The sequence below is a fragment of the Phodopus roborovskii genome, unplaced genomic scaffold (genome assembly GCF_943737965.1).
Source record: "Phodopus roborovskii unplaced genomic scaffold, PHOROB, whole genome shotgun sequence".
Lineage (NCBI taxonomy): Eukaryota > Metazoa > Chordata > Mammalia > Rodentia > Cricetidae > Phodopus > Phodopus roborovskii.
The window spans coordinates 27,370,331-27,396,708 of record NW_026126447.1 but is presented as its reverse complement, the minus strand read 5'-3'; the positions used below and the strand labels follow the sequence as shown (position 1 = coordinate 27,396,708).

General features: G+C 35.9%; 1 protein-coding gene across 2 annotated transcripts in view; it reads right to left on the bottom strand.

The window, feature by feature from the left end:
- Positions 1–26,378, bottom strand: part of Ift74 (intraflagellar transport 74) — a 62,613-nt gene that overhangs the window by 11,805 nt on the left and 24,430 nt on the right. For both annotated transcript variants that reach the window (XM_051188180.1, XM_051188181.1), the window contains exons 9-15: positions 20,091–20,229; positions 18,424–18,486; positions 16,772–16,915; positions 13,773–13,813; positions 12,507–12,586; positions 1,472–1,525; positions 449–546 (exon numbers count right to left, since the gene is read on the bottom strand). In XM_051188180.1, coding sequence (XP_051044137.1) covers positions 449–546; positions 1,472–1,525; positions 12,507–12,586; positions 13,773–13,813; positions 16,772–16,915; positions 18,424–18,486; positions 20,091–20,229 — 619 coding nt within the window. The remainder of the gene's footprint in view (positions 1–448; positions 547–1,471; positions 1,526–12,506; positions 12,587–13,772; positions 13,814–16,771; positions 16,916–18,423; positions 18,487–20,090; positions 20,230–26,378) is intronic.

The window sequence follows — 26,378 nt, the reverse complement described above, 5'->3', positions numbered from 1 at the left end:
AAGAAAGGTCAGCCATTTTTCTCCTATAGCATGACACATAAAAGATCCTCAATAAACAATTTCTGAACTTTGGTACTCATTGGGTGTATCTATAAGAAAATATTTACAATACAAATTACAGTGTAAAAACATTAACATTTTTTAAAATTAAGTCTAGGTTTTGGAATTTTCTTAGTAAATTCAGAAAAATTAGCAATGGAAGGAAATCTTAAGATTTATTATATAGCTTCATGTACTGCTTAACACTGATCATGTACATGTACATGTCATTCCTTCCCACATTACCCTAACTAGCTAAGGTTTTACTACAGAGGTAAACATTAGTAGCTTGAAGAAAGAAAAAGGCAACTGAAACAAAACAGTTTAAGTGGCTAACAATAATGGTGAGTCTTCCACTTTCTGTGTTGTTATTGAAAAGTTAGGAGCCTGACAGGCACACAGCACTTACCCGACTGCAATGCTCTAACAGGGCGACAATGCTGGCTTCTATCTGTGCCTTCCGTTCCAGTTCCTGATTCTTTGTTTCCTCAAAAGTCTCTATAAAAGCTGCCGATTGGAAACATGGTAATACAGACTACTGCTGCCAGAGTTAGCACTAAATAAACTCAGAGTTTCAGAATTTCACATGATTTCCCAGAAATGCCAAGTAAATTGAAATTTTAAACTGTTAACCTTCTCTATATACTTTCAAATATTGTCATACTGTCTCTGATATAAGCAAACCAGAAAGTTATATAGGCTCAAAAGAAATAGCTGATACTTCAAAAATCAGAAAAAACTCATCTTTATAAATGCTGTCCTTGATACAGCTATAATAATTAACATTTATAGTTGGCCACTGGCTTTATTTCTGAAATTAATATTACTAAATGCCTATTTTGTCTGAAAGTAACTTTTCATTAAATTAATCAAATACTGGCTTATCATACTGGCTTATAACAAAACAAATTTTATCATTTATTCAGATGATTAAATATTCTAAGAAATTACCCATTTATCAAACCTAGAACTCATACACACCTTTGCTCTAATTTATGTTTCTTCAGTTATTCCTATGGAACTTCCAAAATTAAAAATAAGCAGTTAAAATTTACTATTTGTAAGACAATAACATAAATATTGAATGCATTCTCTAATGTATTTCCATTATAATTTTTCTACTAATTCTTTTTGGTAGCTCAATGGTAGGGAATGTATTTTTTATTTTTAAGAACAATATTTTGTTCTTAAATTATGTATAGCAATTATGTATAGCAATCCAATTTGCATATTAAATGACACTATAATAGATAATAATTTGACAAAGTTTAAAATGGAAGAAAAAAGAGAAAAATTCCAGGTTATAGAACCCATCCACTTGGAACCAAATTTTTTAAAAATTCCACTTTTTCTAAGAGGGGCAATGTGGCAATGTCTTCAGTGCCTAATATAAATGAATAGCATCTAAGAATTAAATAGTTTCATCACTTACCATCCATATTTTCCTCCCGTTTTTTAAGCTCCTTATATTTTTGGTTCATTTCACCTATAAAAAATGTAAGACATTAATTTTAAAAATTCCAATCAATGTATTTGAAATATTTCTTGGGTTCTCTTTATGCCATTAGTCACTGAATAACAGTTTGATAGTTAGGGTCTAATTGAATTTTAATTTGGAGAAATTTGCTTATATTTTGTTACATCTTTTAAAGCAGCTACCTTTACAATTAGGAAAAACAATCTCCTGACTGGAACAGACTTACAGGCTTTCCATTCCAAATTTGCAGCTGTCCTGCACTAGTGTGACAGGAAAGAGAAGTTTCCACACAAGTCTATGTCATTTTTGAAGTTTGCAGCAAGTATGAGAGCAACATTTCTTACCTCACAGCCCTTAGTATCTAGAAATTTAACATGTTAAATGCTGTCATATGAAAAAAAAAGATACTATAGAAATGTGCAACTAAGTTAATTCACACACTGTGAGAAATTCCCTAAATATATTCATGCTACATTATAAAGAATGAACAGGAGTAACTTGGTCAGATATGAAAAAAATCAATTTTGACCAAGTCGTGCATTGGTGGCACATGCCTTTAATCCCAGCACTCGGGAAGCAGAGGCAGGTGGATCTGTGAGTTTGAGGCCAGCCTGGTCTACGGAGCAAGTTCCAGGACAGGCTCCAAAGCCACAGAGAAACCCTGTCTCAAAAAACAAAACAAAACAACAAAAAATTGAGCAATACATAAATTTGGAAGTGATGATGACTATAGTAGTATAATCAGAGGATCAGTGGCCGGACTTAGCTTCTTGGGATATAAACGGTGACCTCAAGTTTGGTAACAAAAGCACAAGGAATTAAAGAGTGACATGGCTAAAGTAGAGACTACGAAACAGAAAAGTAACATAAAAATGAGAGGCTGACTGGGAATACCTCCAAAAGCTATGTCTCAGAATTCGGGCTTAACTAAGAACAATTCTTGAAAAGACAATTGTGTGTGTGTGTGTGTGTGTGTGTGTGTGTGTGTGTGTGTGTGTGTGCTCCTCATGTGTGTGTACATGAGTGCAGATGCCCACTAAAGCAAAAGGCCTGGAGTTGAATTTACAGATGACTGTTAGCCAGCCAACCTGGGTACTGGGACTGGAACTCAGGCCTTCGGCAAAGCAGTACATACTCTTAAGCACTAAGCCATCTCTCCAACTACTTGCTAAAGAATTTCAAACAGGAGAATCAAATTAAAACTCCTGAGAAATATTTTAGCCTAGAGAACAAAAGAATGGGAGTTTTAAAGTCAATTACATGTCTCAGAAATCTGGGTAGAAAATCAAAGCTGCTTGAAGTATGGTGGTAATTGGGACAGAAGTTAGTAGGTTTTGATCTCAGGTATCAGGAGGCACAGGGAATGGATTATGATAAGAAAGAAACTGGAACCAAGGATGATTCTCAAGATTCTACTTAGGCAACTTGGAAAGACAGCTGTATTGACTGCAAAGGGAACAGGTTGATGAAGAAGTTGCATACAGGAGTGTTGACCATATTTCGAGTCATATCTAAAGGAACAAAAATAGAAAGAACCTCTCTGACAAATCAGACAGAAGAATCATTAGTAGGGGTGGATTATTTTGATAATGGGGTTTCACTATAACAAACACTGAACTATGAAAGTACAAATCTATTCTCAGAGTAAGAATGTTGCCACTCAACGTACCTAGGGCATCAAATAGAAAAAGGATAAATTTGAGCTTCCTTCAAACCAGTTTCTTCACGTCAATAGGTCCCTAGCTTCCTAGAAAACACTAAGAAGCAACATCAAAAAGGACCGAAACAGCAAGCTATTCCTAAGCAGATTCCTAGTTAAAAGCTGGCATTAAAATAGACCTTTAGGAAGCTGGGCCCAGCACTAGGGGGGCATAGGCAGGTGGATCTCTGTTGAGTTCGAGGCTGGTCTATAGAGCTAGTTCCAGAATGGTCTCCAAAGCAATACAGAGAAACCCTGTCTCAAAAAAAAAAAAAAAAAAAAAAAAAAAAAAAGGAACAAGAGCAAAGGAGGATACCAGGACTAAAATTCCACTAATATATGTTCTATATCTTCTCACAGATCTGATTAAAGCATTTTTTTTTTCATTTAAAAAATTCATTGTCTTCTCATGGACTCCTTGTCCTTTATTTAAATGTGAGTCTTCTCAACCATTTTTTTACTTGTATATTTTGTATATGTGCACTCATATGTGCCACAACAAACATGTGAAGGTCAGAAAATGACTTGTGAGAACTGGCATTCTCCTGTGGGATCTGAGGATCAATCTTGGGTTGTCATGTGTGGGGGCAAGTACCTTTATCCTGAGCCTACTCTGTAGCCTTTAACTGACTTCTAAAACTGTACTATCAATGACAATTTCGTTGTCCTGTAATTTTAAGAATGTTTAACTGTTTCCTAATTTTCAAATTCTTTCATCTAATTCCTTACTATATTAGTATTTAGATGTCCTTCTGGGAATCTAAAACACAGTATATACATTAAACTTATCAGCATTCTCCCTCAAAATCGCCAACTCTTTATTTTCTATTATTTTGATTGTCCTCACCATCTACCATCATTTAGGTCAGGAACCTAGGAGTCCTCTCTCCCACTCCAACAAACCCACTCGTGTTGCCAATATATTGGGAACATATGGGAAGGCATATCTGGCAAACAGCTTGGCCAGTGGGATTAGATAAAAAAGACCTCCTGCATATCTCGGGAGATTCCCTAGCTTCAAAATAAAACTTCCTGATTACTTTTGAGATGGAGACAAGTCACAGCATTGGTGAACTTGTCTGTGTTGTTTTCTGATATCGAAAATTAGTACCTGGATCTGGATTGATGGCTCAGTGGTTAAGATGCTGCTCTTCAGGAAGAACAGATTTCAGTTCCTAGTATTTATTATCAGCTAACAACTACCTCTTAACTCCAATGCCACAAGTTTCAACAATCTCTTCTGGACTTCATAGGCACTTGCACAAATGTACACACACACACACACACACACACACACACACACACACACACACACACACACACCTTCATATTAATGGGGCTGGAGAGATGGCTCCGTGATTAAAGAGCCCTAGCTGTTTTTCCAGATGTTTGATTTCCAGCACCCATAAGGCAGGTCACAACTGTCTTGTGACTACAGTTCCAGGGGATCCAATGTCCTCTTCTGGCCTCCACAGGCACTGAATCTGCATGTATACAGATACACATGCAGGTAGAACACAGCCCATTGTCATGTAGTGGCACTACCATCTGGGGAGATTTTGGAGTTGGGACCTACAGCCTGGGCTTAGCTAAGCGGACATTGCCCAGGGAACCTGTGTTTCTGTCTGCCAGGAAGAATCATTTCCCTCATTTCCCCTTACCTCTGGTGAATAGGAAATCTGGTTCCCTATTGGCAAATACCTGCAGTATGTATCAAAGCCCATGCTATCCTCCAGGCTCCTCTGGCCCCTATTAACATGTACCTGTGGTTGCATATCAAAGCAACCTAGATTCTTCTGGTCCCCTAGCTCCCGAGCTGTTCTGGATTGCATACCTACCTCCCTGCATCTACTATCCTTCTATAACATGCAAGGTTTCCCCCACCCTCTCATTTCTCTCTGCTCCCAAGAGGTAGCCATGGCAGCTTTGGATTCCCCCAAACACCTCTAGCTATTCTCTACTCCTTGAGAGACAGCCATGAAGTAGTTCCACATTCACAATAAACCTTTCTTCTTTTACCCATAGAACAGTCTAGTTCAGTGGTTTCATAGCTCTCTCACTTACAATATCAGCACCCAGATCAGTTTCTTTCTGTACCTGGATTCTCTGAGGTAAACTATCTCCTGGTCATATCATTTCTACTGTGGAATAGCTCCTCTATTACCATTCTCATCTCTACAATAAATGAATTCTTGTTCATTTTCTTTCAAGAAGACTCCTACTTCCTACAGCCTATATAACCAATTTTTGTTAATGTAAACTATTGTTTTAGCTGTTTATGGGGTGAGATCACATTAATTTACTCTGAACTATTATTTCAGACCCCCTCTAACATTTTCATACAATTATAAATTCTGGCTGAGTTATTTCTTTTCAGCTAGGGAAACAACAATACTCTTAAGCTACAAGGTACATTTTAAAATATACCATAAGAATTGGCAGCTTCTAATAGGTTAAGGCAGGAAGGATTTGCATATACTAATTACTTATCTCAGTACTACCACAGAGATAGCATATATATAGCTTACATTAGTGAGGGGCAATGTCTATATACTGCTTAAGGGTATGCAGGAAAGTGTGTGAATGTGACTTTGTCAACTGTGTATGTTAACCTTAATCTGCATAAACAGATTCTCAGAAAATTAGCCCCACCTGATGGATCTTGGTAAAACTGCACATTCGGGCTCTTGGCAATAATCAACAGAGTTTGGAATTGTCATGGAGTGGGTATATTACTTTAACTAACAAAACTAGGATATTTATATAGCTTGCACTGGTGAGAAACAATGCCCACATACTACTTTTAGGTGTAGTAAATGGCTCAGTGTTTTGAGAAATTAACAAAATTAAAAGTAACAACTCTGATTTATTCTGCTTAAAATGTCACTTGTAAAAATTACTCTGTACAATATATATGTTAATAAACATGAATATGCAAGAATATCTATGGAACCACTGTTTTGAGTTAGAGTCTGACTATATAGCCCTTGTTGTCTGTCTACAGACTCACTATGTAGACCAGTCTGGCTTTGAACTTGAACTCACCTGCCTCTGCTTCCCAAGTGCTGAAATTAAAGGCATAGGCCATCAAGCATTTTTGATAGTGAAAATTTAGAAATGACATTAATGTCAATGTTGAGACAGTGAATACTATAACTACAACTGTGATGGCAACTAATGGTTGTCACAGTGCTTAATATACACCAGGCATTATTCTTGAGCCTTTAGCTCCTCATGGTAAATGAAATACACACTTCATGTGGAATGATGTATGTTATATATTGTTTGTGGTTAGAGTATGAAATATTATACTCATAAGTTCATATGTTTGAACATTTGATTCATACCTAGCAGCACTGTTTGGGGAGTTGTGGGACCTTTGGGAAGTAAAACTATGCTAGAGGAAGTAAATGCATCAGGGGCAGGCTTTGACGTTTTATAGCCTGGTCCTAGTTCATCCTGGCTCTCAACTATCCCTGAGAGGATGAAATGTGATTTCTCTGCTTCCTGACTGTTGGGCTAGCCCCACGCTCCTACTACCCTAATGGACCATAGTCCCTCCCAAACTGTATGCCAAAATCAATCCTTTCTTCCTTAAGCTTCTTTTCTCAGAGTATTTTATCACAGCAATAGAAAGGAAACTAATGTAACAGTTAAAATACTCAAGCTTAAAAGAACTATATAGTTTTACTTCATTTAAAATGTTTATAAATTTAGAGTAAATGTAATTAAAAGACTAAACATAAACAACGATTACCTCTGAAGACTTAGATGAGTTTGAAAAGACAACTTTTTAGTATATATGCTTTTTTATCATTTGAATTCATTACCTCAAATATATATCAGATAATATATCAAGGTCTTACTACATTGCTCAGGTTTCCCTCTGACTCCTGGCCACAACCTATCCTCTAGCCTAGCTTCTTCTGACCTAACCTTCTGAGAAGCTAAGACCACAGGGGCATGTCCCTGGTTGGGCACTGTTTTGTTTGTGACACAGTTTCACTTTATAGGCTGTTCTCCCAACTTGAAATCTTGATTCCCCCTCACAACTGCTAGGAGTATAGGAGTCTGCTACTACAACATGATAAAGAAAGTAATAATTTTAAGAGCAGGAAAGGGTGACCGAGGCTAACTGAAAAGTCAAAAAAAGTGTATGAGAATGGTCATTTGCAATTAAATGCAAACACCTACAAAAACACTTTTAAAACAAGAAAAATGAAGCATACTCAAGGTGATTGAACTCTTAAAAGATTCTAGGTCAATTTTCTAATTAGTGACTTCCTAGAAAAGATGGTAGCTTGAGCACACACTTCTGTCCTGAAAATCACTATGTAAACCAGGCTGGCCTCCATCTCACAGAGATCTGCCTTCCTCTTAAGGGCTGGAATTAAAGGAGTGTACCACTATGGCCAGCAGAATACACTTCTAATAATTACTCTTCTCCAAGCCCTCTTAAAACTACAATAAAAAGGCTGCTTTTTTGTTTGTTTGCCTTTTAAAGTATAAACTCCCAAGAGTGGGAAATAGGAAAAGGGACAGAAATAAAAATTTTGAAAATAGAGACTGATGGAAAATTGATAGCTAAATATAGCAGACCTGGAAAAAGCTTCAGCCTAAGCTAGTAATAGGTAACACTGAAAAGCACATGATTTCAAAAGACCCAGTAATTCTGCACAGAAGGGTAATTACTTGTCTTCGGCACCTATTCCACAAAGGGTCTGAACATGCATTATAATGTTAACACTGTTTTATCAGAATTTATTTAATGTAAAAGAGCAAAGAGAAAAGTAAAGGTCTGGTTTGAAGTTAAATCAATGGACCAAGTAATGTTTCTGTGAGGGACTAAAGCATTATATTTAAACTCTCAAGTATTCATTTATAATGAAAATAAAATATTTCCTAGCAATTGTTTTCCCAAAAGCAAGTGGCTATCATACATGAGGCCCTGGTGGGGAGTGGGGAGATGAGAAAGACTGAGATATAAGATTGAAAGACTCTATTAATACTCTGTGGTGCCTATTTTATTATAGCCTTACTGATTGTCTTACTCGAGAAAACAATGATTTTTTCCATACTTTCCTTTGCTCAGACAAAAGTAACACTTTAAAAAGTAATTTGGTTCACAACTGAAAGGCTGAGTTTACAAGATCACCAAGATTTTGTAGCAAGCACTTAACTAAAAATTTAAAAAGTAGCATTTAAAAATATATTGACTTGGTCGTCCATGCTGCTGTAATCTCTTCAAGGGTCACACTTTCCTTGACCTTAACTTTACATGCTATTCTGGAGTCAGAGCAAATTTTCAAATCTTTCTGCTCATAATTCTCACTGCCAATTTGGCAAAAAGCAGCAAGCATAAGCTACATGACTGCATGAATGCTAAGCTACCTTGAAATTTCCTCTCCCCAGTTAACTAGTCAGTCCTTTAAAATTCAGTATCACTCATAATCTCAGGACACAGACAAAGCACAGACAAGGTCACTGTCAGAATAAAATATGCACGATCTAATTCTTTCTCCCACTTAAAATATCATTACTATTTGCATTTCTATTGGCATCCTGCTCTTAATTCCTACAAGAATTATAGTTAGTTTTCCTCACATTCTTTAGATCATTTCTTCTAAATTTTCTAAATCTCTCCTAGAAATCAACTCCAAATTTAACATATCAAACTTACTCATAGCCACAACAGAGTCCTATTTTAGAAATTTTCTTTTGGTGGGGGCGAGTAAAAAGGAACTTGAGATTCTGTAGTGCAGGCTGACCTTGAACTCAGAATGTAGTCCAAGTTATCCCTGAACTTTTAGCAATCCTCCTTCCTCAGCCTCCTGGGTACTAGATTATCAACTTGTACCAACACCCAAGGTTGGTACCAATTTTCTATGATTTTTTTTTCACTTTTAGCATCAATTTGGGAAAGGAAATAATCTGTGTTGGCTCATTTTCAGAGGTTTCCATCCATCATGACCAGGAGAGTATGGTGGAGCAGAACAGAACACATCATGTAAGCCAGGAAGCAGAGAGAGAAAATGTCTGTGCTATTTGGAGCCCCATCCTATGGAATGATACTGTCCACATTTCAGTTGATCTTACCCCCAAGGTAGTCATCATAGAAAGCACTCTCATATATACACTAACTTAAGTGCTTCGTAATTGGGTTGACTATCATCCCAGGTGAAAATGCAGAGACAGACAAAAATCTACCACTTTATTGGAAAACATGAATCCAAAATAGGGATCCTCTGGAAAAGTAATAAAATCCTTGTAGTCAATTCAAGCTTTCCCTGGACAGTGCATACCTATATCCTAAAATGAGAAGACCCAAAGATCAGATTAGAGCTCAATTTTCACCTTTAGTTCATTGTACAGTTCTTTCTCTCTTAATTATGGATTGCTTAGGTTATCCCACAAGCATTTACTTCCCAGATATAGTGTTGATGAACTACATTACTTAAGTGAGTTAAGAAGTAGTCCCTGCCCTTGAGGGCTTACAGTCTAAGAAGGAAGACAAACACATAAGTAGGAAGCTGTAATACACACTGTAGTCTAGTAACATGGAGGAAAGTTACTCAGTTAAGCCTAGAAACTAGTTAGGGAAGGAGTTATATGTTCAGTAAGAGGATGCCTGTATTAAATTTTATAGGATAAAAATTTAGTCAGGTGAACAGAAGAACAAGCAATTAAAAAAAACAATGAAAACGAAAGGTTAAAGCATAGCATAGTTGAATAAATGGTAATAAGGAGAAATATAAGGTAGCAGATGTAAACTGTTATTAATAGATTGCTGCAGAGCTGGGCATGATGGTTCCGTTCATATCTGTAATCCCTGCTTTGGGAGGCTGAGACCTGCCTGGGATATACAGTGAGTTCTAGGCAAGCCCCAACTGTACTATAAGACCTGGTTAAAAGTGGGAGGGGAGGACACAGAACAGAGATGTCTATGGGATGAACAGGAGGCTGAAAGAATCAGACTACAGGAGAACTAATATAACATACAAAAATTCTGTTATCTTGTGAATCAAGGTGAACCACATTTAAGCAGGACAAGGACACTAAGCCACATTCTACATAAGTCATTCCAGCAGATGTATATTGGGGCAAGAATGGAGGTGGGGTAACCAGTTAGGAGGCTACTGCAATAGTTCAGGCAGAAAGTAATGAGGTCCTGAACTAACAAGTAACCTTCTAACAAGTCACCTTCTACAAACCCCCAAGTTGACACAATAACCAAGGAGAATCACAGCAGAGCAGTGGAAACAAAAATCCCTACTGCATCGATACTTACCTGTGAATACACACACGCATCTATGTTTATGTACTATACATTTACATATACTTATGTGTGCTTTTATCACTATTACACAAATATGTATTGTTTTAGTCTACATTAATAAAAAATAAAAGGCAAATGTTTAAACCAAAAAGGAAAACAAGCAAAAAACATTCCGTATTCTATTTTCTTACAAGTTCAATTAAAAATAAAATCTATCTCCCAAATACATCATTTAGTAGAAAGAAAACTATAAGTTATAGTTTTAGAAGAAAATTAGGGTATAATCCGTAAAGTTTCTAAAATTAAAAACGTCAGATTTCTCAAAACACATCTACATACATGAAAAACAACATATGAAAGATACAAAAATTTGTAAGGTATGAATCAATTTTGTAAGGTAAGAATCAATTGAAGAGATCCAGTGTGCAACATTAGTATAAATATATTCTCTCCACTCCTGTTCTTTTGAGACGTTTCTCTGTTATGTAGCCTTGACTGTCCTAGAACTTACTACTTAGACCAGGCTGACTTCAAACTCAGAGACACACCTGTCTCTGTCTCCCGAGTGTTGGGATTTAAGGTGTGTGCTTCCATGACAGACAACAATGTAGTTATACTCTTAAGGATCATGAAGAATGAATGTTGAGTGGCTCTCATTATATGAATAATGTGTGAAATAATGCATATGCTAGCTCAACTGATTTATTCAAATATATGCATACTTTAGAACATGCTGTAAGCAATAAATGTATATAAGCTTGTTAATGAAAATGAGTAAATACATGTTTAAATTAACATGACCTTAGTATTAATTTACTATAAGCCTATCTTTGTTACAAATACCATTTATGCATAAACCTCAGTGAAATATTACCATGATACTCATTTCCTAGATCAGAAAACTAAGGCATAGGCAAGTTTACTTACCTAAACTAATGTTTTCCTGCCCTCGAAGACTTATTAAGACCACTAGTAACCACATGTAGATGAAACTATGTGCTTCTAAGTACACTTTAATTTCACAAAATACTTTGAATCAGAAAAATCAAACTTAGGCTTAGGCAATGGAACTAAGACTTTAGAGTCAGTAAAACTCTGGTTTTAGTCTACTACTTACTAACTTGGAGAATTTAGCAAATGATTAATTTCTCAGAGCTTTCAAAGGTTTAAAATAGATTAGCTAGGATTCAAGGGTTTCTTGTAGAATGCACTATCTGGATAAGAAATGAATCAACAGAAACAAGCATCATTTATATGATAACAAAAGGCTAAATACTATCTTTAAAATCAAACGGATAAGAAATGAATCAACAGAAACATACATCATTTATATAATAACAAAAGGCTAAATACTATCTTTAAAATCAAAGAGGAAACAATGTTTAAGAAAAGGCTACTCTTTTCCCTACTGTGAATGTTTACATCATTCAGTGGTAAATTATCCTGACTTTCCCCCACTAACTGTTACGAATACATAGTTAATCCTTTTTAATCCAAGAGCAAATTTACTTTTTGCAGTTAAGGGAACTATTTAAAGCAAGAGTAAGCTGGTTAGGAATTCAGGCACACACACCTCTTCTCCCACACACACATACCCCACTACAGTGTTTCAACTATCAAAGCCTCAGCTGGGGAAAATCAGGACAATCAATGCTTGCTCCCTTGTAACTGAGTACAACCAGAAAACCAAGCAAGTCTCTAGGGGTGCCTGTGGGATTTGTTACCTGACTGTTACCTCCTCCCTTAGAAAAAAAAAAAAAAAAAAAAAAAAAAGAAACCTTTGAAAAACTAAATACTTATCTAATCACAAGGTTATTTAAAATTTTAGCCAATTCAAGTAGTTGTTTTAATACTATTTATAATACTTGGTAGATATATTTCAGTAACTAAAGTTAAAAGGAATCACAGAGAAATAATAAATCTTAATAAGTCACTAAAGTCACAATTAATATGTTCCTGTACAGATATATGTTAATTACATTTTAAAAAACTCAGAAATATACCACAAATATTACCTTGGTGTTCCTCTAAATCCATATCAAGTTGTCTAATTTCTTCACTAAACTGATTTATTTTTTCCTTTATATCTGTTAACCTGTTAAAAATATTAATGAATTTTAGAAGCAACAAAATAAAAAGAAAAAACATAAATGAGCATCATCAAATTGAAAACTTTTCTATTACTAGAACATCATCAAAGATTAAATATATCTGAGAGACTGTGAGCATTTTTGTAAGTCATGCATCTGGCGAGTGAATTATAGTTTGAATATATGAACACCTTATTTTAATTTTACCAACAATAAGTTCACTTGAGAATGTGCAAAGAACATTAATAAATACTTCTTCAAAGATGACATACACATGACCAATAGCCCTTGAAAAAAAATTCAACACCATAAACCATCAAGGAATTGCAAGTGAAAGTCATAGAAAGATATTTTAATTCATATCTGTTGTCATGGCTGTAATGAAATGACAGATAATAAAAAAAAAGACAAATAATACTAAGTGATAAAAGTGTATAGAAACCTGGACTCATATACACTATAGGCAGAAATGTAAATTGTCAATTTTTATAGGATATAATATTTTTTATGTAGTCAATTGATCTAGACTAGACTCCAAATTTATAAAGTAAAACATAAAGTAACCACATAAGCCAGCAATTCCATTTCTGAACATTTATACAAGAGAAATAAAAATAAATTCCCACACAGAACCAGCTTATAGATGTTTATGTCAATATGATTCCTACTAGAAACAAGCCAAAGCCTACCAACTATAAACAAATAAAACATATTAGATGCATACAATAGAATATTAACTGGCATTAAGCCATAGATGAACCTTGAAAATGCTAGGCCAAATGAAAGAAGATAGCCACAGAGGACCGAAATCTGTATAATTTCACACATGAAACATCCAGAATAGGCAAATATACGTAGGAAGGGTAAGGAAAACAATAACTAAAAGCTATGGCATTTTGTTGGGAAGACTCAATGGGGTGCTCATTGTCCAACTGTAAACATAACAAAAGCTCTGGATGGTGTACTTTAAATATATAATGCACATAAGCCTTCTCTTAATAAAGTCATTTTTCAAAGCAATTACACTAGGCAAAGACTCAGAATTAAAAGCTAGAGATTGAAAGTTCAATAAGTATTAAATCATATATGTGAACTACAGGAAAATGCATATAAAGCAGGTACTATTATAACTTTAAGATGTAATCTGAAAGAAGAATGAATATAAAGATGTCCTTGTTCAAAGGTACTTACTGCCTCTCCATGCTGGCTATTTCCTGATTATCTTCTTTAACCTATATAGGCATAAAAAGAAAACAGTATTTAAAGAATAACTCATTATTAGACTATCTGAAAGAGACCATCACTAAGAAACTCTTCACAGATTCCTTCCCATTTTCCTCAAATATACTCTTACCTATTGTCCTGGCCAGTTTTATGACAGCTTGTTACAAGCTAGAGTTCTTTGAGAGAACCTAAACTGGGAAAATACCTTCACAAGATCAGGCTGTAAAGCCAGGTATTACTACTGTACACATCATTAATGTAAGCTATTAAGAGGCAGAGAGAGGAAGATCTCTGTGAGTTCAAAACCAGCCTGGTCCATATAGTGAGTTCCAGGACAGTCAGAGCTAAAGAGAGAACCGTCTATAAATAGATAGATAGATAGATAGATAGATAGATAGATAGATAGATAGATAGATAAATAAATTTTAAAAATCATGTTGTTAAAAAAAATCAGGCTGTTGGCAAGCCTATATAGCATTTTCTTAATTAGTGGCTGATAAAGAAGGGTTCAGACCCTTATGACTAGGGACATCTATGGGCTGGTGGTTCTGACTTCTATAAGAATGCAGACTGAGCAAACTATGGGGAACAAGCCAGTAAGCAGCAATTGTTCATGGCCCCTGCATCAACTCCTACCTCCAGATTTCCTGTCCTGTTTTAAGTTCTTGTCCTGGCTGCTTTTGATGATGACCTGTGATATGAAGTCTAAGTAAAACCCTTTCCTCCCCAAGTTGCTTTTAGTAATAATGCTTCTTCATAGAGATATAAACTCTAACTAGGACACTTATCTACCAGGTACTATGAGGTTAACATATCTTCCAACATGGGTCAGTTAACAGTAAGTATCTTGAATTCCTCAGACTCTCACACACACTAGGGTATAGTTATCAGATTTGGGAAACTCTAGTAAAATAAATTTTCAGAAAAACAAGTAACTTTTTAGGGGACATTTATACTATGCCATGTAGTAATTAGAATATACATAATCTTTCCTTATTCTATAGAAGATACACACACACACACACACACACACACACACACACATTTATTACTCCTACATTATCTTAAACTCAATGTTTTATTTTTGTTTTGTTTGAGACAAGATTTCTCTATGTAGCCCCAGCTGTCCAGAAACTCACTATGTAGACCAGGCTTGCCTCAAACTCACAGAGATCTACCTGTTTCTGCCTCCCAAGTCTTGGATTAAACAAGTGTGCCACCAGGCCCACTTAAGCTCAGGTTTAACTACCAATCCAACTAAAGATCACTCTCTCTTTTCCTGTCCCTAACCTTTTCTTTGTAAGGAATTTCTGTAGTTTTAGGTTAAAATGTTTTATAAAAATGTTTTATTTACTGTATGTGGTGGGGGGGGGGGTTTCACTATAGCACAAGTGTGAAAGTCAGAGGACAACTTGTAGAAACTAGTTCTTTCACTATATGGGTTCTTGGGATTAATCTCAGGCTGCCAGGCTTAACAGCAAGTGCCTTTACTGCTGAGACATCTCACAAACCAAGATTTAGACTTTAAGATCATTCTAGATTAAATTTCTTTTGCATGCCTGCATGCGTTCATGCGTGTGTGCATGTGTGTGTATGTGTGTGTGTATGTGTGTATTTATATGGGTGGTTTTTTGATTGTACATATTTCTACTTTTAAAAGATTTATTTATGTATATAGTGTTCTGTCCAGAAAAGGGCACCAGATCTCATTATAGATGGTTTTGAGTTGCCATGTGATTGCTGGGAGGTGAACTCAGAAGCTCTTCAAGAGCAAAGAGTGCTCTTAACCTCTGAGACATCTCTCTAGCTCCTAATATCATTCTAGAAAGATTGATTCTAACAGTCACTGAGTTGATCCTTAAGATTCCAAAAGCCCACAATGCAAAAAAAAAAAAAAAAGGAAAGAAAGAAAAAGAGAAAAAAGCCTCAGAGGAGTTTTTGGAGAGATCTCTGTCCCATAAGAAGATATAGTTCTCTGAAGAGCCTCAGACACAGTACATCTCAGCACAAACTGACAGCTAAGTTAAAGCAACCAAGAAGTAGTGGGAAAGCTATAGGATACATGGTATATGATTATGTCATTCATAATTTCATATGACAGCTAAATTCCATTGTCTGCATGAAGGCATTGATACTAAGCACACCAAAGTAATTAGATTTGGAATACTTCTTTTTGTAGCGATAAATATAAATAATAAACATGTTCAGTGAGATTATCTAACCACTTAAAATACCAATAAAGAAGTATCCATAAAATAATGGCTAAAATATGCACCAGAAAAATTAAAAATAAAGTATTTACTACAAAACCAAGTTGTTGGGAAGCAGCAGTCTGCTGACCCCGCCCCATGATGACGGGCCGGATGCTCATGGCCAAGTCTCCTCTACATCATGACTTACCTGGCTGCTCAAGCTTTACCTGGCTGCCAGGAGACTCAGTTATGCATGTGCAAATTTCCCTTTTAAAGCAAGCGCGCCTGCCTCTCTCTTGCTCTTTCTCTCTCTTGTTCTTCCTCTCTCGTCTCTCTTCTCTCTCTCCCCTGCTTTCAGTTGGCCACCAGCTATCCCCCTCTTTCTCTCCCCTCTCTCAATAAACTCCGGTGGGCGCTGAGTCTCCTGTTTGTATTTCATAGGCAATAATTATAGCAAAAGAACAACACAAGTTATTCAAGAAAGTAAGATTTTCTATATTTTCTTGGCTCAACATTTTATATCGAGGTGAAACTAACCTCGTTGTTTTTGAATAATAATAATAACATTGGTTTTCTGCTTAATTCAAAGCTCTTAAAACAAATAAATGGGTGGAAGTTGGGGTACACACATTTAATCCCAGCACTGAGTAGGCAGAGGCAGGCGAATCTCTGAGTTTGCTGTCAGCCTGGGCTACAGAACCAGCTCCAGGACAGGGCTGTACACAGAAAAACCCATCTCAAAAATATAAAATAAAATAAACTTTCTTCTAATACCTGTTTCAGCAGTCTCTCCCTCTCCTCCATTGGCGATCCCATGCTTTTGTCTTCTGCAATCATTTGATCTCGATGAGACTCTAACTCATAAAGTTTTTCATGTAGCAATACAGCCTCTTGTTTTACCTGGGAGTGTGCTATTTCCTAAGAACAAAGAAGGGACTTGAGTTGGGTTTTTGTAGAGACAGAAAGTTGAGATAAAGCAGTGAGGCTGTCCAGCATGACTGTCTCAGACAGACAGCAGAGCCCACACTGAGAATGCAATCTGGTGGCACAGGCAGCAGCTGCAGGGAAGGAGCTGCCTTAGGGAATGTATCAGTGACAGGTGAGGGAGAAGAACTGAGCACACTGCAGCCTCAGAGGGAGCAAACTCTGCTGACACACATGACTTCTAACCTCCACACCACAGGAAATTAAATGTTTACTGCTTTACTAACCCAGGCTGTGACTGTTTGTTACAGGAACACAGGGAAACTAATGCAGGTACAAACAGTTGCCGGGTATTTACCACACTTCCACTTTCACAGAAATTATCTCTAAAATGAAAACAGATGTGATCAAATTCTTTTAGATAAAAAGAGAAAGAAGTGACTGCAGTGATAACAATGGGTTAATAGACACTTGAACCTATTGTTTATTTATCTGTAGAACTATATACTTCTCTTCTGGCCTCTGTAGACACCAGGCATGCACATGGTGCACATACAAGCATGCAGACAAAATACTCCTACACACAAAATAAAAATAAGTCTTTTTTAAAAATATACATTTTCAATGGAGATTATTAATAACCCCAGAAAACAACTAACAAATTATTAAGGCTGTTTTAATCATAAACATTATGTAATGCACTAATTTAAAATAATGAAAGACAACTCTAAGATTATGCAAAGATAGTCAAAAAGATAGTATTAATGGGGGGGGGGGCGTGCACTACAGGTGCCATATCACAATTTCAAACATGAATCCCATTTGAAGTTTTCCACTATTTTAAAAGCAAGAGAGGATTACAGCACTGCCGTGAAGAATAAATGAACATACTGGTGATGTGTATAAAGAGCTCATAAAATTGGGTAGGGAAGAAATACACATCAAAGTAGTTCTATCTGAAAGGGGTAAGAAACAAACATTTTTAAGATGTATTTTTTTTCAATTTTAAAACCATATACATGCACTTTAGTCTGTGAACTAAAACTCTTTAAAAAAGAAAATTACAAAAACAGGGAGACACATGGGATCAGAATACATGACATGAAACCCATAAAGAATCAATAAAAGTTTTTTAAAACGGAGGAAAGAAAAATGCAAATGTTATAGCCACAAATGAGTTTTTTTCTCCCCTCTTTTCCTGTTTGTCTCCTATAGTATACATAAACTGCAGTTACATTTTTGCACAGCACTGTAGGGCAATGAATTGCTTTGTACACAGTAGTTACTAAAAAAACAAAACAAAAAATAAATAACAAAAAAACAAAACAAAACAACAAAAACCAATGTATTTCTTGCCTATCTGAGACTTTTGTGGTCCAAAATGGGAAGAAACTATATTGAACTCCTGTTAGTAAACTGCTGAGTGCATGAGTTCAATTAATGTCCCCCTGAATTATCTCAGAGCTTAGTGACAGGAAAGCACTCCCATGACTTATACTCACAGTTTCTAGGCTCTCCTTTTTTATGTTCAATGAATCTAGTTGTTGTTGAAGTGTATCTAATTCCTAGGGGGAAAAAAGGCAAATGTAAAGTAATATTTTTTCTTCATTTTTTTAATATCTCACCTACAAATGTGATAAAGTAGATTTTGTAAATGTATTCAATTTCTATCTTTTCCTATTGACTACAACTTACCAAGGTTTCATCCTATTTGGGATAGTTCCTTTCATTAGTTCTAAAATCCTTCCCATCTTCAAGACCTGCATAAGTTTGTCACAATTATCCTACCAGTGTTATGATCATTGTAAGTATAAGAAACCTTCAAACTAATGATGTCATTGTTCAAAATCAAGACTTAAAATTCTAATCTTTAGCCACATTCTCAAGTCTTTTGACTAACCGTTTTTGGGGCCAAGACTTACACATACATGGGAGGAGGAAAAAGGGAGAAAGATGGAGGGAGGGAAAGACAACTGACCACAGAGGGAAAAGGAAGAGAAGGGGGAAGGAAGAGAGATGAAAGAGAAAGAACCAATGATTAGTCATTCATGACCCCTGTGTAAAATGTAATATACTTTGGTAATAGTTTGGCATTTCTACAATAGTCTTTCTTCAGTGATTCATTTTATCCAGTAAATTTTGTCTAACATTTAAAAAAAGTTCTACTAAAATTAAGAAATATCTGGAAAATAAACAATATTCATTACTGGTGGCTATTGGCCCAAATTTTTGGTAATTCTTCAGGAAGAGTGTCATCTGGGTTTGAATAAGTATGGTGATGGTTACCTCTGAGAGGATTATCAGCAGGCACCTAATAAAGAGGTTTGTTGCCTATCAAACATGGAGGAATATGAAAGAAAACTAGTATCCATGGCCTCTGGCCTGTGAGCCCCTTTAACGTTTCCATTAAAAGTTAAAAAAAAAAAAAAAAAAAAAATCCAAGTTTTTAGACCATGTGTGGTGGTGCATGTCTTTAATCCCAGCACTTGGGAGGCAGAAGCAGGAAGCAGAGATAAGAGGATCTCTGTGAGAAAATGAAAAGATGTGGATTCCTTCCAGACTAATGTGGTTTGATCACGCCAGACCACCTGAAACAGAGTACAAGCTGATCCTACATTCAAAACAGCTGGACAAAACAGCCCTACAGACTACAGCCAGGATATCTGAATCTTCTTCGAATCCTCCAAGATAGCGCCCCTTACCAGCAGGAAGTAGTTTGGAAAGAACGACGCCCAAATTCCCAAATATTGTCTATAAATGTTTGTTTTCATTTAAATGGACTTGGTTATATAAAATAAATAAAAAGAGGCTCTCTGTGAATTCAATTCCAGCCTAGTCTAAAAAACAAGTTTCAAGGCAGCCATAACTACATAGTGAACCTTGTCTTAAATAAGTAAGTTCATTCAAGTGCATTCATATACCTTCATGACATATAAGACTGAAAGATGCAGAGAACTAAACTATTATGTATATTTTTAAAGCTACAACACCATGAAACATAAGAAAATGAATCCTATATCAGTGCTTCTCATACTTCAAAAGATCAAGAAAATTATCTGAGGACTTTGTTACAGTTCAGTGCTCAGAGACAATGAAGTTTATTTTCAAATTGTACCTTGACTACATGGAGCATGGTACTACATGCCTAACACACACACAGTAACATTACCTGCAAGAGTTTCTCGTTTGTGGTTTTCATTTCTATATACTTGACTTGTTTTTCAGGAGACATATTTTTGATAATGCCATCTGCTGCTTGCTTTTCTTGTTCAACTTCTTCTTCTACACTTCTGATTTGTTTTTCCTTCCTGAAATCAAAAGCATGGAATGTTCCTGTTAGTATATTGAGGGGGAAAAAAATCATATAATTTTATTTAGCGGTACTTAAAAAGAAAATCAACCATAGTGTATGAAAGAAAGTCCTTATATTTATATTTGAAAAGTACAAAAAAAACTTGATCCCCTTAGCAGATATGTTTCTCTTCTGCATCCCCAAATCCAGTTTCTTTATTCTCCATTTAAAAATATAAACAAAAGAGAAAGATCACCACATACAATCTCTCAGGCCTCGTGTACATATGAGGGTTCATTTAATCTTTTGGTGCTCTGTAGTGATAGCTTGTTTATACTCTAACAAATAAAGATCAGAGGGTGGATCCTAGAGCCCTCATCTAGTAGCTGATGGAAACAGAAGCAGACACCCACAGCTAAACACTGAGCTGAACTCCTGGAATCCAGGTGCAGAGAGGGAGGAGTGATAAGCAAAGGGGTCAAGACCAGGCTACAGAAATCCACAGAGACAGCTGATCTGAACAAGAGGGAACTCATAGACCCCCCAGACTGATAGCTGGGAAACCAGCATTGGACTGACCCAGACCCCCTGAACGTGGGCCTCAGTTAGAAGGCCTGGGCAGTCTAAGGGACCTCTGACAATGGAATCAGGATGTATCCCTAGTGCCTGAAAGGACTTTGGAAGCACATTCCCCATGGAGGGATACTTCCTTAACCTAGAGACAGGAGAGAGGGCCTAGGCCCTACTCCAAATGACAAATTTTGATAATCCCTCCTAGAAGGCCTCACCCTCCCTGTGGAGTGAGTGCAGAATGGGATGGAGGGGGGTTGGGGGAGCATGGGAGGATGGGAGGGAGAGGGAACTGGAATAGATATATAAAATAATAAAAAAAGAAAAAGAAAAATTTAAAAAAAACAGACGGTGGCACTAGCTACTAGCTAAATATAGAAGTCTGAAGACAGGAAATGAGATGGCTGGGCAGAGGCAAATATAACTGGGAAAAAACAGGAACTCAGTCTCTTTTCAGTCTGAGGATTTCATAAAGGTTAGAACTCTAGTGGCTGGCTGCTCTGCTTCTCTGATCGTTCATCTTTCAACCCTTAATATCTGACTCTGAGTTTCTATTATTAAGCCCAATAAATTAGAACTCATGTTACAGTGATCATACTCCAAAAAAAATAGTGATTTTCAAACGTCAGTTAGTTGCAGCATTCTTTGATCAAGATAAACTCTGCATTGAAAGTTACTACATAAATTACCTAAAGCATGGCAGCTCTGACTAAAATGGCCAATATGGAGAGCTACATTGCAATGTGAATACTTTTTTTGGATTTATGTATCTTATGTGAATGAGTGTTTTGATGCATGCATATATGTGCTCCATGTGTGCCTGGTGACCTCAGAAGTCAGAATAGGTTATCAGATCCCTGCAACTAGACTTAGAGACTTGTAAGCCACCACGTGGGTGCTGGGAATCAAACCCCAGTCCTCTGCAAAAACAAGAACAAGTGCTCTTAACCACTGAGCCATTGTGCGAGCCCCACAATTTGACCTTTAAAAAAAAAAGATAATCACAGATTGGGTGAGGTGGTTCAGTGAGTCAAAGTGCTTGCTGCTCATGCCTGATGATCTTTAAATCTATGGAACCCAAAGCAGAACATGAAATCCATACATTTTCCATGTTAATTAAGCACTCTTGTGCACATACAACAATAATAAAGTTCTAATAAAAACTTACAATGAAATTATACCTTAAGATCAATAATATGCTTTACTTAAATGTGCTTTTTACCTATTGCTTTAAATACAATGGTTTGGTGGTTTGAAAGAAAATAGCCCCTAAAGGGAGTAGCACTATGAGGAGGTGTGGCCTGTTAGAGGAAGTGTGTCCCGTGGGGGTGGGCTTTGCGTTCCCTTTAGCTCAAGCTTCCCTCAGTGTGACTGTCGACTTCCTGTTGCCTGTAAGATGCAGCACTCTCAGCTCCAGCCCCATGTCTGTCTGCATACCGCCATGCTCCCCTTCATGATGATAATGGACTAAACTTCTGAAACTGTAAGTGAGCCATCCCAATTAAATGTTTCCCTTATAAGAGTTGCCAAGTTAACCTGGAGAGAGGTTAAGAGCACCGGCTGCTCTTCAGAGGACCTGAGTTCAAGTTCCAACATTCACAAGGTGGATCACAACCATCTATAATGGGATCTGGTGCCCTCTTCTGGTGTGCAGACAGGAAAAATGCATACATAATGAATAAATAAATTTCTTTAAAAAAGAGTTGCCAAGGTCATGGTGGCTATTCACAGCAATAAAAATCCTAATTAAGACAAATGAGTATTTAACAAGTATAGTTTAGCACCATAATACATAAATAGTCTGAAAAATATAACTATTGTATAATAATGATGATCATCCTAATCATGAAATAACAAAAAATACCACTAGTGTACCCTTTATTTTATTTTCTACACAATCAATTACTAATAGGGTAAAGAGAAACTTTCTATTTAAAAAATATTTTTATTAATTCTTTGAGAATCATATAATGTATTTTGATCCCCTATTCCTCCCATACCTACCCTCTCTACCCTTACATAGCTCCCTCTCTCTCCCCAACTTTTGAATTATCTGTCCTGCCCCCAGTACAGTGCAGTTTATGTTATACAATTCTGATGGGCATGGAGCCTGTCCTGGAGTATGGTTGACCTACTGGGGTTATTTCATTAAAGAAAGCTGACACAATTTATTTGGTAGATATTATGGCCCATGCCTTTAATCCCAGTACTTGAGCAGAAGAGGCAGGCAGATATCTGTGAGTTCAGGACTAGCCTGGTATACATAGGGAGTCCTGGGCCAGCCAGAACTGCATAGTGAGAGCCTATCACAAAAAGAAGAAAAAAAAAAATGTAATGAGTGAGTTTCAATAACAAATTTTTAGTACCCAGATCACGAATTTCTCACTGATTTTCAAACAGCTAATTAACCTATCATTATTTGCAGCCTTTGTTCATAGATAACAATTTCTACTGTCGTCAATCAATTAGCAGCAAAGTCTATTAGATCCACATACCTTCTATACACTCACATCCTACAACTAGCAAAAGGAACCAAAACTTAGAATATTTCCTACAAACATCTCAGAATAACCAAATCAAGGTAATGGAATAGACAACTGGCAATTTCCATTCACTTTTGCCTCACTCTTGAACAGGCAATGATATTTTCCTTCTGATCATCAAAAACTATAATGAAACAATGTGTTCTCTACTGCCAAAATTGAGGTGAGTACATGAGCTCACAGAAAGCTGAGCATAAAGTGCTATTTATTTCCTTCTTTGTTTTATCATGTTTACTAAGATTCTAAGGAGCTATCTTTTGGGGTAAAACAACTCTACATTTCATTAGTCAACACTCATTCTTTCCATGTGTATGCAGTTAAATGGGAGCTAATATTGTATAGTACTCCATTTACAGTGAGTTAAGATTACATCACAAGGAAGGTATCCTATTTTCTGAAGGCATTTAATGGCTGTCAGGTCTTGAGGACTTTGCCTCTGTTATAACCTGGCAGTAAAGTGACAAATAAAAGCAAGGTACCATAAAATGAGCAAACAACAACGTTGAAAAGTAGGTGAATATAAAACTTGAATTTGAATCTAACAAAATACAAAATCACTTTATAATTAACCCACATTGCTTTAGAAATATCTTTCAAAACTACTCTAAATATTGTACATTTTAAGCCACAAAATGAAACTGTTAATATTTTGATAAAATTTTGAAACAACAGAAAACACAAAAACCAAGCAAACTGTTACTTGTTTCACTAAAAAAGTCAAGAATGTCTTTAAGAAACTGGGCTTCTAGTCAATCTTTTGCTAAGGAAGCCCAGCTTCTTCTGAATTGCTTGTTCACTGGGTCCAAAGGTTAAAACAGTGAGATACAATCGTCTGACACAGGCTTTCCTGATGGCGTAGAACAGAAATACATGTCTTGAGCATACCCGTCTCAGAAACAAAAAGGACAAAGCAAAGGTAAGATCTTATATACTTAAGGTCTAGTTGTTGTTACTGAGTTAAAAAAAAAAAAAAAAAAATTAAATTCGTTACACCTGTAGAACAATCCTTGCCTTTAGTGACATCGACCAGAAAACACAATCATATTTTAACATTGTATACTTAAGAATAATATAAACCTAGGAAACAGCCAATGGCTCTTTACAAATAAAGTTCTCATCTAGCTAATCAAAATTTTAAGAATGTTTTTTAAGCTTTTAAGCTTTTAAATGTTAATCAGAAGTCTGAAGTCACTTTCATCTTAAAACAAATTTATAAGATTAAAAGAATCACTACTTGAAACTATTGAAGTTGGGTGATAACTATTATTACTAAAGAGTTTTCAAAAATAATTTCCAATGTCAGTAATTTATTATTTAAGTTTTAAAAATCAAAAATCACATAGCAGTTAAGGAAAGGTTAAAGATAACTTAATCATTAACATCTCACTCCAAATGTAATGCATTTGGTACAAATATCTAAGACATTGAAGAACAAAATTACTACCAGATTTTATTAATAAAATCAAAGTAAATACTACATCGTTTTATCTCCTGTGTATAGTATGTCACATAAACATAAGCTAAAATTGTACTGGAAACTTCTTATAACAAGAACATTATTACTGTATCAACATCATTCCTTTGTGTATAGATTTGGTTTCCCTGTGTAAAGTCTCTTAAAATCCATAAACCAGCTAATGGAAACTGGTGCTCTGTTTCTTCCTGATTTTATTCTTTTTAAAACACAAAAATTATTTTAAAGTAACTTTCACTTTGAGAAAAACATCAAAAAGAAATGGCTTTTTTAAAGTGTCTTTTTTAAAAATAAACTTTTGAAGAAATGGTTTTGTCTGGGGATTTATGTAGCATCATAATGGTTCACATTCACTCTCTGTTGATATCTCCCCTAGCAAAAAATACAAGCTTTCATGAAAAAGCCTGTAGACAGTGTGGGCTACAACTTTAAAAACAATAATAAGATAAAAACTTTTTTCTTTTTTTAACATTAAAAAAAACAACTTTAAATACAGTAATGCTGCAGATATGTTGAAAGTAAAACTTTGATTATATGTTGCATTTAATTCTAAACTTCGTTAAGAAGAAAAATGTTTCTAACCTTCATACTTTTCTTTTAGTACACTATAGAAAACAATTACTAGATGACAAATGAAACATAATCCTCTAGCCCCTTCTCTCCACTGGCTCTCAGCCTACCTTAACTCCACTTTATTCCTCCCTTGTTTTTTGTTTATTGAGACAGGGTCCTTCTTTGTACTCTTGGCTTTCTGGAACACATATGAGGATCAGGGTGGGCTCAATCTCATAAAGATCCTCCTTCCTCTGCCTCCCTAGAATCGGAATTAAAAGCATGCACCACATGGCCCGCATTTGCTTCTCTTCCACACCAACACTTCATTTAAATGAGTTGTTTTTGTTTTGTTTTGTTTTTAATATGCTTTTTTTAACCATCCTTATCCCATATGCCTGAAAAACTAGCACTTCCCCATTACTTCCCCTCCCTCACTCATATCTGCATACCACTGCGACAACAGTACTAGTTGACCGTACCACTGTGCAAGTCATCAAAGAGGCTGTACAATTATTCCTAGAGATCATTAAGTATAGGTAATCTAGCTTTCATAAATGACCTAGGCATCTCCTTTTTATGGCCAATGGTATGGAGTGTTCTAGCTTGGTCCCATTTCTGGCTCTAAAAGAGTGATAAAAGTGTGATAAAATGTCTACCATATGAAACTTAATATTGTAGAAAATCTAGGAGGCAAAGTAGCTTTTTCTAGGAAACCTGAAAAGACAAAAAGAAGATGGGAAATAAAGTTAAACAATCAATAAATTGAAAGCAATGAACAAGTAGACAAGAACAGACCAGCATGGAAAAATAATAGATTCTTATCACCTATGAGCAAACAGGCTTCAGTAACTTGAAAAGAATATTCTTACTTTACTTGGTTTTTCAACTTCTTGCTTGGATGCAATAATCTTCTCTTTAAAAGAAAAAACTTAAATAAGTATAACAAATACTTTAAAAAGGCAAAAGTGGTTAAAGTTTAAAAGATCCCCTAAAGATGGCAGGAAATAATTATATCCTTTCAAT